This window comes from Natrix helvetica (genome assembly GCF_964273705.1).
Source record: "Natrix helvetica genome assembly, chromosome: 1".
Lineage (NCBI taxonomy): Eukaryota > Metazoa > Chordata > Lepidosauria > Squamata > Natricidae > Natrix > Natrix helvetica.
Genome location: NC_138548.1, coordinates 162,277,959 through 162,293,266, shown reverse-complemented (window position 1 = coordinate 162,293,266; position 15,308 = coordinate 162,277,959). Strand labels below are relative to the sequence as shown.

At 49.4% G+C, this 15,308-nt stretch overlaps 1 protein-coding gene across 1 annotated transcript in view; it reads left to right on the top strand.

Moving 5' to 3' along the window:
- The window catches only part of ABCB11 (ATP binding cassette subfamily B member 11), a 99,896-nt gene extending 89,121 nt beyond the window's left edge, over positions 1 to 10,775 (top strand). Inside the window, exons 27-29 of the mRNA XM_081934168.1 lie at positions 5,566 to 5,772; positions 7,817 to 7,963; positions 9,504 to 10,775. Coding sequence (XP_081790294.1) covers positions 5,566 to 5,772; positions 7,817 to 7,963; positions 9,504 to 9,704 — 555 coding nt within the window. The 3' untranslated portion in view covers positions 9,705 to 10,775. The remainder of the gene's footprint in view (positions 1 to 5,565; positions 5,773 to 7,816; positions 7,964 to 9,503) is intronic.
- The last annotated feature ends 4,533 nt before the right edge of the window (positions 10,776 to 15,308 follow it).

The window sequence follows — 15,308 nt, the reverse complement described above, 5'->3', positions numbered from 1 at the left end:
ATTGCCCAGTACGTCGCTGCTCTTCGGGCTGAGGCGAGTCTGTGCGAGTTCAGCGACCTAGAAGAGGCGCTGCTGGAGCAGTTCATCTATGGGCTCCGCGACGTAAAACTACATCGCCGCATTCTCGCACGACCAGAACTGACTCTAAAAATCGCGGTCGATGATGCCAGAGTCGATGATGAGATGGCTGACCAATCAACCCCGGATTTCAGCCACCTCAGCCAGCACCCTCACGCTGCCTATGTACCGCCTTCTCCATACGCGCCTTCCACCGCCTCATACGCGCATTCTACAGCATCTACCTTCCGAAATGAGGTCGATCAGGCCGTCGACCGCCTCCAGTCGCTAGCCACCAGAGACGGACGTCAATGCCTGAGTTGTGGCGGCCGCCACCAACGATCTCAATGCCGATTCCGTCAAGCCCTTTGCCACAATTGCGGCCGAAAGGGCCACCTGGCCGCCGTGTGCCGCTCAGCGCCTCCTGACAGACGGCCCGCACAACAACCTCCTCACACTCCCCGTAATCCAGCCAGTTTGCCTGGCCGTCGCCAAAATTCCCTCACCGTTGGCGACCCGGCCACTGCTTTTCCTGAATGGCTGGTGGACTCGGCCTCTTCCTCTGCGGAGGGCCGAGGTAAGCTGCACCTCCCAATAACCTTAGAGGGAGTGACAACCTCCATGGAGGTGGACACGGGATCGGCTAGGTCCATCATGTCATGGGACACATTTCACTCTTTGCTACCTAAAATCCGGCGCTCTAGCCTATTGCCCCCAGACTGTCGCCTTCGTGACTATCAGGGGAACTCCATTGAATTGCTGGGCTGTGGCAGATTTAATGTTACCTATGGTTCCCGCCACGCCAGGCTTCCGCTCCTCATCATGAAAAACCCTCTATCCTCTTTGCTAGGCCTAGATTGGTTTAGGGCACTAGGGCTCTCTATAGCGGGGGTGCATTCCCTACTTCCCTCTCCTCTTCCCTCTTCTACTTCTCTCTCTTCTCTACTAACTGAGTTCGCTGACGTTTTCAGCCCCTCCCTGGGTTGCTATACAGGTTCCCCCATTTCCCTAACCCTCGACCCTTCTATAGCCCCCATACGCTTGAAGGCTCGCCGTCTGCCGCTGGCTCTTAAAGCCAAGGTAGACGCGGAGCTAGATAAGCTCCTCCGCCAAGGCATACTGGAACCCGTGGACTTTTCTCCATGGGAAACACCAATAGTGGTCCCCCTTAAGTCCGACGGATCCGTGAGGATCTGCGCGGACTTTAAATCCACATTAAATAAAGCCCTGCAAGCGCACCCCTATCCTGTGCCCGTGGTGCAGCATGTTCTGCACTCCCTAGGCAATGGGCGCATTTTTGCAAAATTAGACCTCGCGCAGGCGTATCAACAGCTGCCCGTGGACGAGCCCACCGCGCTTGCGCAAACGATAGTTACCCACCGCGGGGCTTTCAAATGTCGCAGGCTGCAATTCGGAGTCAGTGTGGCCCCGGGAATTTTTCAAGGATTAATGGAGCGCCTGCTCCATGCCATTCCCGGGGTCACACCGTACTTCGACGACGTCCTGATCGTAGCCCCCGACGCGGCAGGGCTCGTTCGGACGTTGCGGGTTGTCCTACAGCGCTTCCGCGCTGCTGGACTCCACTTGAAGGCCGAAAAATGCCAACTGGGTGTTTCTGCAGTAACCTTCCTTGGTTACCGCATTGATGCCGCGGGCATCCACCCTGACCCAGATAAACTGGACGCCATTCTGGCTGCCCCCACACCCCAATCTAAAACGGAGCTGCAAGCCTTCCTGGGGCTTCTTAATTTTTATGCCTCCTTCATTCCACATAAAGCCTCCCTGGCCGAACCCCTTCACCGTCTTCTAGACTCTAAAGCCCCATGGAGCTGGACCAGCCGCGAGGCGCAGGCGGTCTCGGCTGTCAAACACTCCCTCACCGCTCCTCCAGTCCTCGCCCAGTACGACGAGTCATTGCCGCTAACATTAGTTTGTGACGCCTCTCCTTTTGGGGTGGGCGCCGTCCTGAGCCATTCTTTCCCAGATGGCTCCGAACGTCCTATAGCGTTTTACTCCCGCACCTTATCAAGCCCTGAGCGCAATTACAGCCAGCTTGATAAGGAGGCGCTGGCCACCGTTGCGGGGGTTAAACGCTTCCACCATTACCTCTACGGCCGCCCCTTTTCTCTCGTTACGGACCATAAGCCACTCCTCGGCATCATTGCCGGGAATCGACCCACCCCTCCCATTCTCTCCCCTCGTATGCTACGTTGGGTTGAATTTCTTTCTGCCTATTCCTACACCCTCGATTATCGACCAGGCGGCCACATAGCCCACGCTGACGCTTTAAGTCGTTGTCCCTTACCAGCCCCGATTGCTGACCCGGCCCCTACTCACAAGGTCTTCCTCATAGACGACCTGTCCCTACCTATGACCGTCTCGGACATAGCGAAGGCATCTGTCGCCGATCCTGTGGTCCTCCGCGCTATGGCCGCCGTAACTCGCGGATGGACCGCTTACTCTAAGGATCCCCTCCTCCTGCCTTTCTTCCGCCGCCGTTGTGAGCTCTCTGTCATGCAGGATTGCCTCCTTTGGGGCTCCCGCGTCGTTATTCCCTATTCCCTACGCGACGATGTGCTGTCTCGCCTCCATGACGGCCACCCAGGCATCGTCCGAATGAAGGCCCTTGGCCGCGGCTATGTCTGGTGGCCGTCTATGGATGCGGACATTACTTCCTATGTTCAAGGATGTTCTGCCTGCCAGCGGGTGCAGGCTGCCCCCCCCCGCCGCTCCACCCCGCGATTGGGAGCAACCTATGGCCCCTTGGAGTCGCCTGCATATTGATTTCATGGGCCCCCTTGATGGCCACTCGTTCCTAGTCGTGGTAGATGCATGGTCAAAATGGGTTGAGCTCTTCCCCATGACCACCACCACCTCCGCGGCCACAATCCGCGTTCTCAACTCCCTTTTCACAACACATGGGCTGCCCGATGTTATCGTTTCCGATAACGGGCCCCAATTCACCTTGTCAGAATTCCTTTCCTTCCTGACATCCCTGGGCATCCGCCATGCACCCATTTCGCCCTATCACCCGGCCAGCAATGGCCTGGCGGAACGCGCCGTACGATCTGCAAAGGATGCCTTTGCTCGTATGGCAGCCCTTCCCTGGCCCGAACGCATCCACACCTACCTCCGTACCCAACACACCACCCCTTGTGCCTCCACGGGCAAAGCTCCCTCTGAGTTGTTGATGGGTCGCCGCCTCAGGTCTACTTTGGACCGCCTGCATCCCCTCTTTTCTTCCCCCCCCTTTCCTCCCTCCACCCCCCCGAGGACTTTTCTAGTGGGGGAGGAAGTTTTTGCCCGGAATTTTGCAGGGGAGCCAAAATGGGTACCAGGAAAGATCTCAGATGTAACAGGGCCCTGCTCTTACAGGGTCCTCCTCAACGATGGGAGATCTTGGAGGCGCCATCTAGACCTGTTGTGGCGACGACCGGCAGAAGTCCCAGCAATTGCAACCAGTGGACAGAAACAACCAGGCCCTATCAACGCCGCCTGCCGGCCCAACCGTACACAAAAGCCTAGCTCCGAGTATGCGCAGAGTGTTCCCGGTGCGCTTGGTTCCTTACCTGTTCTGTTGCATCCATCTCCAAGGGTTGGGCCTGTCGCGGCCGCTCCTCCGGTGCCTCGTCACAAGGGCGGAGCCGACACTCCTTCCACCTCGGACACCACACCAACTATGCCGAGGCGTTCCCAGCGCGTGCGCAGACGACCAAGCTATTTGGACGATTACGCATGCGCAATCCGGGGGAAAGGGGTGTTGAATACTGAGGAGCCTGGCCAGCAGAGGGCGTTTGGAGGAAGCCCTCTGATTGGCCAAGGCGCGCGTTCCAGCCGGCGGGAGAATTTAAGGGTTCCTATTGGTTCTACCGGCTGACAGCTGTAAGTATAAATAGCTGTCAGCCGGCTCGCGTTGTGTCCATTGTCAGTTAGCCTGTTCCTTAATAAACCTGTGAACTGACCGCTGCCTCAGTCTCCTCACTACAGATCTAACAGCTGCCCCGTTGCTGGCTGGGCGTGGCCATGGTTGGCATGGCCTTGTTGGCCTCGTGCACCATGGCGAGGGGGCATTTTTCTCCGTCTCCAGGCTCCGGTGGCTTTCCTCAAGCCTCCAGGAGGACAAAAACTCTTCCCCCGGGCTCCAGAGGCCCTCGGGAGGCCAGAAACAGGACTTTCAGAACCTCCGGAAGACCCTTCCCACCCCCCTGCCCGGGCCACTGCATGGGCCCTGCACTTACCTGGCATGATGAACAGGCTGTATGGAGACTCCTGGGAGGGGTGACGTGGGAGGGGAGAGGCAAGGCAGGTGGGAGGGACCAGCCAGGAGTGGGATTTGGGGGTTCGCCGAACCACGCAGAATCTTTGCTAGAGGATTGGCCAAACCTGTGCGAACCCCCAGCAGCCCACCCACACAACCAAGAAGTCTATGTCATGCCCAAGGCCCCAGACTCTGGCACAAAGCTATGTTTTTTTTAAAGATCTTACAAAAAGCCAACAGGGATAAGACCAATCTAATCTCTCTCTTTCTGGGTCCTGCCAGTTAACACTCCCTAGCACATGGTACCCAGAGTATGTTCTTTGTGCCAGATTGGGAGGAAACAGTTGGGGAGAGATGGTCCTATAAGTAACCTAGTCCTTTGGGGGGGGGGGGTTGCTTTGCTTTTTTAAACTTCTCATTGTACAATCCTGATATTTCCCAATGATTTTCCATCCAAGCACTAACTAGATCTAATCTAGTTTAACCCTTTGAAGTCAGATAAGATCAGGTAGGCTGGCCGAGGATTGGCTTGGGAAGATAGACTGCATAGAATAGATTTCACATGTCAATATTTTGTTGCAGGTTTTGCTTCTCCCACATAAATCTTGTAGGTAAATTCAGCAGAGACCAGTGGTGGGTTGCAGGCGGTATGCCCCGGTACGGAGTACCGGAGCCTGCCCAGAGCACTGGATACCATTCCAGTACGGTGCTCCGGAGGGCTCACCCGCCTGCCCGAGCTCCTTACCAGTCTTTGAAGTCTTCGGCACTTCCGCGCACGGCGTGTACTGCGTCTGTGCGATGCTCGCTGAGCAGCTGGAGTGTTGCGGAGGCTCATGGAGGAGCTAAGATGCATGCGCTGCGCGCGTCCATGTGGACACCCTCGGGCCCATTCCAACCGTACCGGTTGGAACAGGATCCGGAACCCACCACTGGCGGAGACCTTCAAATATCTTTAATTCCAGAATTAGACATGGGTGTCCGCAGGGGGCAAATGCCAAAACAAGTGTCATGGGCATGCATGCATGGTTGTGTCACGTCACTCATTTTATCGTTGTGACAAAAACTCTGAGATTCTGCAGAACTCTTAGCTTGCAAATGTATTTTTCACGGATGAACAACCATGCGATTCCTCACGTACATTGTGGTGCTTAAATTGCCCACATGTCAGCAAATACAAGCAAAGGTTTGAAAAAGAAATCTTAATTTTGTAACCAAAGACGTTTTGTGTGTTTTGTGTTTTTGATGTACAGCTGATAGATGGCCGTGACACCCGGCAAGTAAACATCCACTATCTTAGATCTAAAATAGGAATAGTTTCTCAGGAGCCTGTGCTGTTTGACTGTAGCATTGCCAACAACATTAAATACGGTGATAACAGCAGAGAAATATCTATGGATGAAGTGATAACAGCTGCCAAGAAAGCCCAATTGCACGAATTTGTGATGTCACTCCCCCAAGTAAGTGCCATTTTTAAAACTCTATGTGATAGAAAGAAGAACTGGTGTGAACATTCTCTTCACTGTTGATTTAACATATTGCTCAGTGGCTAATACGCTGAGATTGTCAATCAGAATGTTCGGCAGCTTGGCGGTTCGAATCCCTAGTGCTGCATAATGGAGTGAGCTCCCGTTACTTGTCCCAGCTTCTGCCAACCTAGCAGTTCAAAAGCATGTAAAAATGCAAATAGAAAAATAGGAACCATCTTTGGTGGGAAGGTAACAGTGTTCCGTGCACCTTTGGTGTTGAGTCACGCCAGCCACATGACCACGGAGAGGTCTGAAGAAGAGCGTTGACTCTTTGGCTTTGAAACGGAGGTGAGCACCGCCCTCTAGAGTTGGGAACGACAAGCACACATGTGCAAGGGGAACCTTTACCTTTATTTTATTTTGTCTGCTAGAAAACGGAGAGTAGTTCACATCGGCTTTCATTCCTTCTATTGTGAATTGTTTGGCTTTCTCACCTATAGATCTATATCTATGATAACCTAATTCAGGAGTCCCCAATCCCCAGTCTATGGACCGGCACTGGGCCGCTGCATGTCAGAAACCGGGCCACACAAACAAGTGTATTTGCAGGATACAGGAAGAACATGAAACCATGCCCCCTCCAGTTCGCGGAAAAACCTCTCTCCACGGAAGTAGTCCCTTGGTGCCCAAAAGGTTGGGGACCACTGGCCTAATTTACTGTCCCAGTTAGGTTTGTTCACTTCTTTAGAATCCAGAAATCCCCTTAAGAATATCTGCAGGGTTTCTCTTGCTTGTTTCTTAATTGCTACTGGAAAGATAACCAAAAATCCAGCCACTGAATCACAAATTCCAAAAATGTATTCTCAGAACTATGAAAGAGTTGTTACATTCCAACTGCATGCCTTAATCATCAAGTCTTTTTAAGTATGTTCATGAAGAGTAGGAAGCCACACTCCTAGCTTCATCTCTCAAGGGGTTGTTGTGAGGATAACATGGGAACCAAAATCCTGTCTCCTGCCTGTTGTGATTGGCGGGATAAAAATATCTTGTTAATAAAGCAAAGAAGCCCTTTAGCTGACCAGAATCTAAAGCTATGTGCCTTTTTCATGCTTTCCCACTGAAGAATTAATTGGGACAAACTCTGCTTAGCTTTGGATCTCAGTTAAGGCCATGTTGTGAACTGCATGATATCTATCTTCAGCCCTGGGGTCTCCAGGTGGTCTCCCATCCAAGCAGTCACCAGGCCTGATTTGCTTCACTGTTCCCAAGATCAGCTAGCTGGTGTCACTTGTGACTATAGAATCTCTGTGACTGTAGAATATTTTGGATAACTTTTACCCTGATTAAGCCAAAGCTCATTCTATCTAATAATATAAGTCCATTCATTTTCTTTTTAAAAAAACCACTCAGTGACTTTTCATGGCTTACTTATAAAGCATTCCGCTAAAAATACCCAGTTTCAATAGAAAAAATCAACACAGAATTACAGTAATGATAACACACGGTCTTTTTCCAGTTTGCTTCTTAATTGAAGGTTCCTCTGCCCATAAAGAAAGGGATGCAGTGGCTCAGTGGCTAAGACGCTGAGCTTGTCAATCATAAGGTAGGCAGTTCAGCTAGAATCCCTAGTGCTGCATAACGGAATGAGCTCTCATTACTTGTCCCAGCTTCTGCCAACGTAGCTGTTGAAAAACATGTAAAACATGCAAGTAGAAAAATAGGAACCACTTTGGTGGGAAGGTAACAGCGCCCTTCGGTGTTGAGTGGTGCTGGCCACATGACCATGAAGACATCTTCAGACAGTGCTGGCTCTTCGGCTTAGAAATGGAGATGAGCACTACCCGTAGAGCTGGAAACGACTAGCACACATGTGTGGGCGAAACTTTACCTTTACCTGCCCATAAAATAAAAGAATGTTAGAATAAAAGCAATGAAGTAACTTCATTTTCTCACCACCCCTAATTGTATTTTTGTTCTTATGGTAAACAAAATCAGCGAGCCAATAAATATTGGGGGGGGGGGTTGTTTTTTGCAGCAATATGAAACCAATGTTGGGTCTCAGGGGTCCCTACTGTCTCGAGGGCAAAAGCAGCGCATTGCCATCGCACGAGCCATCGTTCGAGATCCTAAGATCTTGTTACTGGATGAAGCAACGTCTGCACTGGATACAGAAAGTGAACAGGTAAATGAACCTAGAGAAAGAAATGCTGAATATCAAGAGGCAAAAACAATTCCCTTTTATTATGTTATTCATTTATAGTTATTCACGCCCACAAAGCCACGCCCACAGAACCGGTAGTAAAAATATGTGAATCTCACCGCTGGACTAGAACTCACGGTCTCCTGGTTTTTAGGCCAGCACTTCTATTCAGTACTATACCAAACGGGCTCTAAAATAATATTACCGTGTTTCCCCGAAATTACGACATGTCCTGATAATAAGGCCATGCCACACTTTTCTGGTGGGCAAAAATATAAGCCCTCCCCCCCAAATAAGCTTCCTGGACAACTCCTCCACCTCCAGCCAGGCAGAGCGCCACTCACCAACCTAGCAGTATCCTGAAGGTGCCAAGCCGCGGAAACTGGGGGGGAGGCAAAGGTGATCGCGTTGCTTAGCGCCTTCGGAATACCGCTAGGTTGGTGAGCAGCTCTATGCCCAGCTGAAGAGGGGGGTTGCCGGGCAGCTGCTCTCTTGCGAGTGGGCTGCCAAAGAGCTGGGCACAGCCTAATAGGCGAATGGCTGTGTTACGCTGTCGCAGCAGCACAGCACAGCAGCCACAAAGCGACCACATATTGCAAAATCTCCATTCCCACTGGGGCCAGTCAGAGGTGGTGTTTGCCGGTTCTCCGAACTACTCAAAATTTCGACTACCAGTTCTCCAAAATCTGTCAGAACCTGCTGAATTTCACCCCTGACATGACCCATGGAGACTGGAGTTGTGGACAGTAGGAGTTCTCTCCTCCTCCTCTTTGAATTCACTGAATGTTTGGGGAGGGTTTTCGACACAACTGTTGTGGCCCGCCAGCAGCCATTGGAGCTGGCAGCAGATTTGGACAGTGAGGAAGTTGAGGAGGAACATGGGCCAGTCCTGGAGTCTAGGGAAGTATGGGGGAAAGTCTGGGGAAGGCTCTGACGAGTGCTCCGCACTGAAAGCAGAGTTGGGGCCAGGGCTGTCTAACAGTTATCAGCTGCCTTCGGAGTCAGACATCAGTGAGGCAAACAAACAGCTGAAGCCTGTTCCCAGTGTGAACATGGGCAGAGTTGCCAGATGACGGGAACAGCTAAGGAACAAGAGTCAACTTGGGAGTAAGGCCACAGGTGGCCCCTCCCATAGGGGGAGGAACAAAAGGGGGGGTGTTTGCAGGAGACAATTAGTTCATTCCTGCATTCTTGCCAAGTATTGTGGCATCTGAAAGATATCAGCTTGGCCACTCTCGAAGCCTGATAAAGGCTGGTAATTGTGAACTAACTTGAAAGATTGTAGGCCGGTACTTTGCTAGAGAGGAATTCACTGTAAATTAAATAAAAGGGATTTATTGGGACGAAGACTCAGCTTCGTGCTGCTAGGAAAGCCTAGGTCAGAACAACAACTAAATTGAGTGGATGAATGCCTTTCCCAAAACAAAGTGACCTAGAGAGACCAATGTTCGTATTCACATAACTTGTCGTGATGATCATGTCAAGACTCCTGCTCTTTCTCTTTTCCCACTTTTCCCTTCAGACCGTGCAGGCTGCCCTGGACAAAGCTCGAGAAGGCAGGACCTGCATCGTCATTGCACACCGCTTGTCCACCATTCAGAATTCGGACATCATCGCTGTCATGTCTCAGGGAGTCATCATTGAGAAGGGCACTCATGAAGAACTGATGGCCCAGGAAGGGGCATACTATAAACTGGTCACCACAGGGGCACCCATTAGCTGAGCTTCTGCACTCCCTGGGGGTGGGGGGGTTGTGTTCATTTTCTTAAGGGACGTGCTAAAACCATTATGAACATATCAACCAGCAAAAGACGACTGTGCTGTGATATAGAATGATGCATTCTATATGTTGGTACAGCCACTTGAATTGAGAAAGTGAAGCCCTGGAGGCCGGCTTTTGATTGAGCTGTCCTCTCTCAAACCACTGCAACTGTTGTGAAGAAAATGGCAGCCACCTTCTGGAGAAGTGAGATTATACAGGAAGAAGGTTCAGGAACCTTTTCAATAATGAAGTGCCCTTAGCTTATTTTTATATCTCTTTTTTCCATTGCTCCCGAATTTGCAATACCAAAAAAGCCTAATGAACTTCGTTGTGGATCCAGAGGGAGGCTTCATTCAACATTCAGTGCAAATGGTGGTGGCATTGAGCTGTATTTCCTTACTACTCCATCATCATCATTGCGCTCTCAGTGATTCTGGTTGGTTCCCAACAGTCAAAGAAATGATAATGAAACCAATAAAAATGAAATAAAAATAAAATAAAAGATGGCAAGAGAGATAAAGCGAGGGATCTCTCTCTCCCTTACCAAAGACCTCCCTTACCAAAGATCTTGGTCCTCCTAGCTTCTAAACAACAGTAGAGTAGGGGACCATCCACATCTTGGAGGACTCTCGCTCCAGAGAGCAGGGGCTGCAACAGAGAAGGATGTATTCACCATTGTGATGGGGAAATAGGAGACACTGATTTTTACATCCATAAAAGAGCAATATTGAAACCTGACTCTGCGAATCTCTAGGGACTCCCTTATGTATATAATGTCTTCTGTGTGTAATGGTTCTCTGTGTAGTGTTAAAAGCACTCTGGCCAGATTACAAAATACAATTATTCTATTCGCTGCCAGTGAGACAATTAGCCATTGCAATTTCCCAAAGGGTCGCCATTTTCTTTTGCAGGGGAAAAAGAAAACTCTTTACCAAATAATACATTGATTAATGTATATTACTGTCCGCTAATCCAGCACCTAAAGCAAATAGACTGGATGCATCTCGCTTGTTAGATGAGTGTCCCATTAAAGGGTATACTGTGTATAGGACAGAAACAAACAACAGTGCGGAAAAGAATAGAAACTCACAGAATTGGGCAACAATGCAGGCCTGCTACTTTGAACGTGCACAGAGAAATTCAACGGGAGATTAAATCATGCTTGAGAAATAGTGTAAGCAGGGGGTAAAGACTCTTATTAAATCAAGCAGTTGTACTTTATCGAATCCCTTTATCCAAAGCAGCTGAATCTACTTTGTCAGTGGATTCCTAAGGGGCCTTTCGCAGTCTTGCTGCCTTACATCCTTCTACGGGAGATCCTTACAAACCGGGCCAAAAACGTTTACATACAAGAACCTGCATTCTACTGCTGGAGTTGATTCTGTCGTGGCTGAAGCTTCTTGGTCAAAGTTGCCTTATCTCAAAACAGGACGGGACAACTGGCAGTGGCCAACTTGTCAACCCGCGCCGTGGGACAATTCAATAATTCAATTTAATTATTTAAAATCATGTAAAAAATTATTTTAGTTTTCGTCATTCACATTTTATTTTGTCCCTCCTTTTGCAGCCTTTTTAAAAAAATGATTCTGTTTCTTCAATATTAGTGTAAATCTTGTTCCGCAGTGAGTCGGCCCTGGCAAGTTATCCTGTGGCAATTTGGCTGCAGTGACTTGGCTGCAACAAGTTGTCCTAAACCCAGGACAAAGCCATGCTCCGTGCTAAAGCCTGTCCTTGTGTAGATCCATAAACCAGAGGAAAACTGGAAAATCAGCAGGGCTGTTCCTGTCAGTGCTGTAGAAATTGGAATGCCAGGGGTGAGGTGCTGGCAGTTTGCATGGCTTCGGGCGATCCTCTAGCTAGGATTCTCCCCAGTTTGGCGAACCCCCAAATGCCACCCCTGGCTGGCCCTGCCCATCCCTCCCCTCCCAAGAGTCCCCAGGTGGCCCGTTCATCATGCCCCAGGTAAGGGCAGGGCCCGTGTGGCGTCTCGGGGAGGGGGGGGAAACGGGCCTACCGGATGTTCCGGAAGTCTGGAAACAAGCCGGTTTCCAGCTTCTGCAGCCCGGGTGAAGCATTTTTCGCCTTCACGGAGGCTCAAGCAAAGCTTCCGGAGCATGAGGAGGGTGAAAAAAGCCCCCCCCCATTGTGGTGCAGGAGGCTGACTAGGCCACACCCACCATGGACACGCACACCCAGCAATGAGGCAGCAAACCCATTGCTGCAATTTTTGAAGCCCACCCCTGTTGGAATCTTGTGAATAAAGAGGCTTGAAATAACTGATAAAGGCAAATACCCCTTGGAGGGGAGGAAGGTGGTTTGTTCCTAGATTACCTAAAACAATAAAACAAGCAGTGGGTCAGGTTGTGAAAATCTAACATTCAGGAGCTGTGTTATGAGGAGGACAGAGAAGCAAAGACAGCCAAGATCAAGACGACCAACAAGTTATGTTGATGCTTTTCAATTGACCATTTACCTAACTGGCTCCATAAATACTAATTTCAGTTTTAATTTAAGCAGTTACAGTTCCTACCTTTGTATTTTTGTCCAGCTATGAGTCCTTTAGCTACCTAATGCTGTTTTTTTTTATTGTTCCATGTGGAGCTGCCATATGGATACATTGGTCCCCATGTCCTCCTCTTCCTCCTTTTGCTGCCCTGGCCAAATGACTAGATTTTATAGCAAAAGGTCGGACAGTGCTTATCAACTTGTTTGATGGAACTTTATTTCCTTAGGAGCCAGTGTATAAAGTGTACATATTTGTGTATGTGTGTTTTCACGTCCATGTTGACTGCCAGCATCTGCCTGGATAAGCCCCTGGAGTTTTCTTGTGCAAGGTTTCAGAAGTTGTTTGTCATTGCCTCCTTCCTAGGGACCAGATGGTTTCATGTCTAAAGCAGGACTGGAACTCACGGTCTCTCAGTTTCTAGCGTGGTGTCTTAACTATTGCACCAAACTAGCTCCCCTATAAAGGATAGTAGCTGTTCTGACCTTCCTCTCCATGCCTGTGAACAGGCCAAAACACAGGCTTGGCTGGTTGCCACCGTTTAATTGCAGGTAATAAACGATTTGGCTGAAGGCCCAGATAACTCAGAATGCAAGAAAAACAAACCAGATATTCAGACACGGCTCTAAGACATCAACTTTCTTCACTGCTAATTTCGAATGTTTGTTTCCTGCAATTGTCCCCTCCCAACACCTCACCTATAAGCTCTCTTGGGAGGGGCCAATTTGCAACCACCTATGCTAATTATTGTCTGTGAGCCTGCCTACGAAGCTGCTGCTTTCGTTTCTCAGCCCATCTTACTCTCGCATCAAGGACTGACTGCCTTTGATCTTCCCCACTGCTCCATGCCTCAGGTGCCTCCTGGTGGCCAACCAGCCCTTCTGGTTCCTGCTCTGAATCTGCAACCTGCACAGGGTCTTCCACATCATCCAGGGCAGACTCAAATGATCCCTCACTATCTGAGTCCAGCATCAGCTGAACCGGAACCTGCTGGGCTAAAACAGTTTGCTATCAGATCTAATACTTACTGCTTTTTTCATAACAATTCCCTTGTTAAAGCCATTTAAGCCAAATAACCATATCTTGGGGGCAAGAGATCTATAAATCAATGATGAAACCAAGTTGTTTGATTGACTCTTTTGCAGGTGGTGCAAAATATGGTAAAAGTTATCCAGCCCACGGGGTGCTTAGATCTGGCCCACGGGGAGGCCCTGGAAACAACAAAGGACCAGCCTGTGGTGCCTCTGCCAGTGAAAATGGAGCCTGGGGGCTGCATGTGGTACCCCCGGGCTCCATTCTTGTTGGCAGAGGGCTGCAGGAAGCTGTTGCAGTCAACAATGGGACCTGAGGGGCTTTGCATGCCCCCTCAGCTCTGTTTTCACTGGCAGAGGGCTATCAAAACAAACTGAAAACAAAACAAAAGGAGAAATGTTTCCCTTTTTGCATTTGAGCATGGAAGAAGGGACAGGAAAAGAGAAAGGGAAAGGGAAAGAGGTAAGACAAAGAAAAAGAAGGGAAGATGGGAAGAGAGCAAGGAAGGAAAAAGAAGGAAAGAGAGGAAGGAAGAAGAAAGGACAATAGAAGAGGAAAGGAAAAAGAAGAGAAGGAAGGAAGGAAGGAAGGAAGGAAGGAAGGAAGGAAGGAGGGAGGGAGGGAGGGAGGGAGGGAAGGAAGGAAGGAAGGAAGGAAGGAAGGAAGGAAATTATAATAAAAGGGAGGGTCTGAGGGAAGTCCTGCCTTAGCACTTGGCTACCACAAGTGCCCCCGACACAAGTGACATCGAGCTGACCATGCCAACCCCAGCTCCTCCCCAGGTCAAACACCACCCTGATGCGGTCCTCAATCAAATCGAGTTTGACACCCCTGCCTTAGGCAGAGCAAAAGTAAGTTTCTCCAGCTTTTTTGGCAAAGTGTCTGAAGGCTAACCCTATCTAAGCAAAGCAATGGTCCTGACCTTGAGCAGTCCTTACCCCTTAAAAGCTCAGACAATTGATCACATTTGATGGTCTAGAGGGGGACAAGTCACAGTCGAAGCTTAGCTGGATGCTGCCTTAAGTAAAAGGGTTTAAACCAACATTAATTATAGGGATTATCATCAGCTGGAACATGTCCTCATGTACCCCTTTAAATATTACTTGGTAATTCTCAAATCTTCCTACCTGTGGCAACACTTTGCCACCTCACTAGGAAACATTTGTGTAGCCAAAAAAAGGAGTATTAAATTAAAAACTAGAATCCCCTTGGGTGGCTATTAGCCATTTATTGAGAGGACCATTAAAGAGGAACAATAATTGGGATTGCAATTTACACAATTCAACAGTAATTCCTAAATCCCTTGCTCCAAGCTAGAACTCCCCATGCATTGCAAATAGTTCACAAGGTGACATTCTAACACTTGTGGAGTGTTTCCTCCTTTGCTTCAAGCAGCAAAATAGCAGGGGCTGGTTTTGTCTTTCGCGCATCGAAGGCTCGGCATCCCGTAGATGTCTTGTTTAAAAGGGTGGACTGATGATGTCAGCTATCCCTTCAAACCTTCTTGCTGATGAATTAAATCCAGAAAGATTGTACGCGTAATCATTGTTTTGGGTTGTTTGGTCTATGTATTCATTTAATATTGATTCAGCCGCATTCAGGAGCTGAACATTGCTAAACTATGGCATTCAGAATGTGAGGCTATTGAAGAGATGTTTAATATATAAACTTGGGGTGGGCTTCAAAAATTTGAGCAAGGGGTTCTCTGCCCAGTTGCTGGGTGGGTGTGGCCATGGTGGGTGTGGCCTAGTCGGGCTCCTGCGCCACGGCGTCGGGACTGTTTTCACTCTCCCCAGGCCCTTACCTCACAGCTAAAACGGACCGCGTGGAGACTCCTGGGAGGGGCGGGGAGTGGGTGAGAGGGACGGCCATAACGTTAACTATGGGGGAACCTGTAGCAGCCCACCCCGATAAACTCTATTTCTATTTTCCATTGTACCGTTTGGAGAAGCAAGGGAGAACACTAAAATACAGGTAGGATTTTTAAAGAAAAAAAATTGCTGCAAAATATGAACCATTAGAATAGGCTT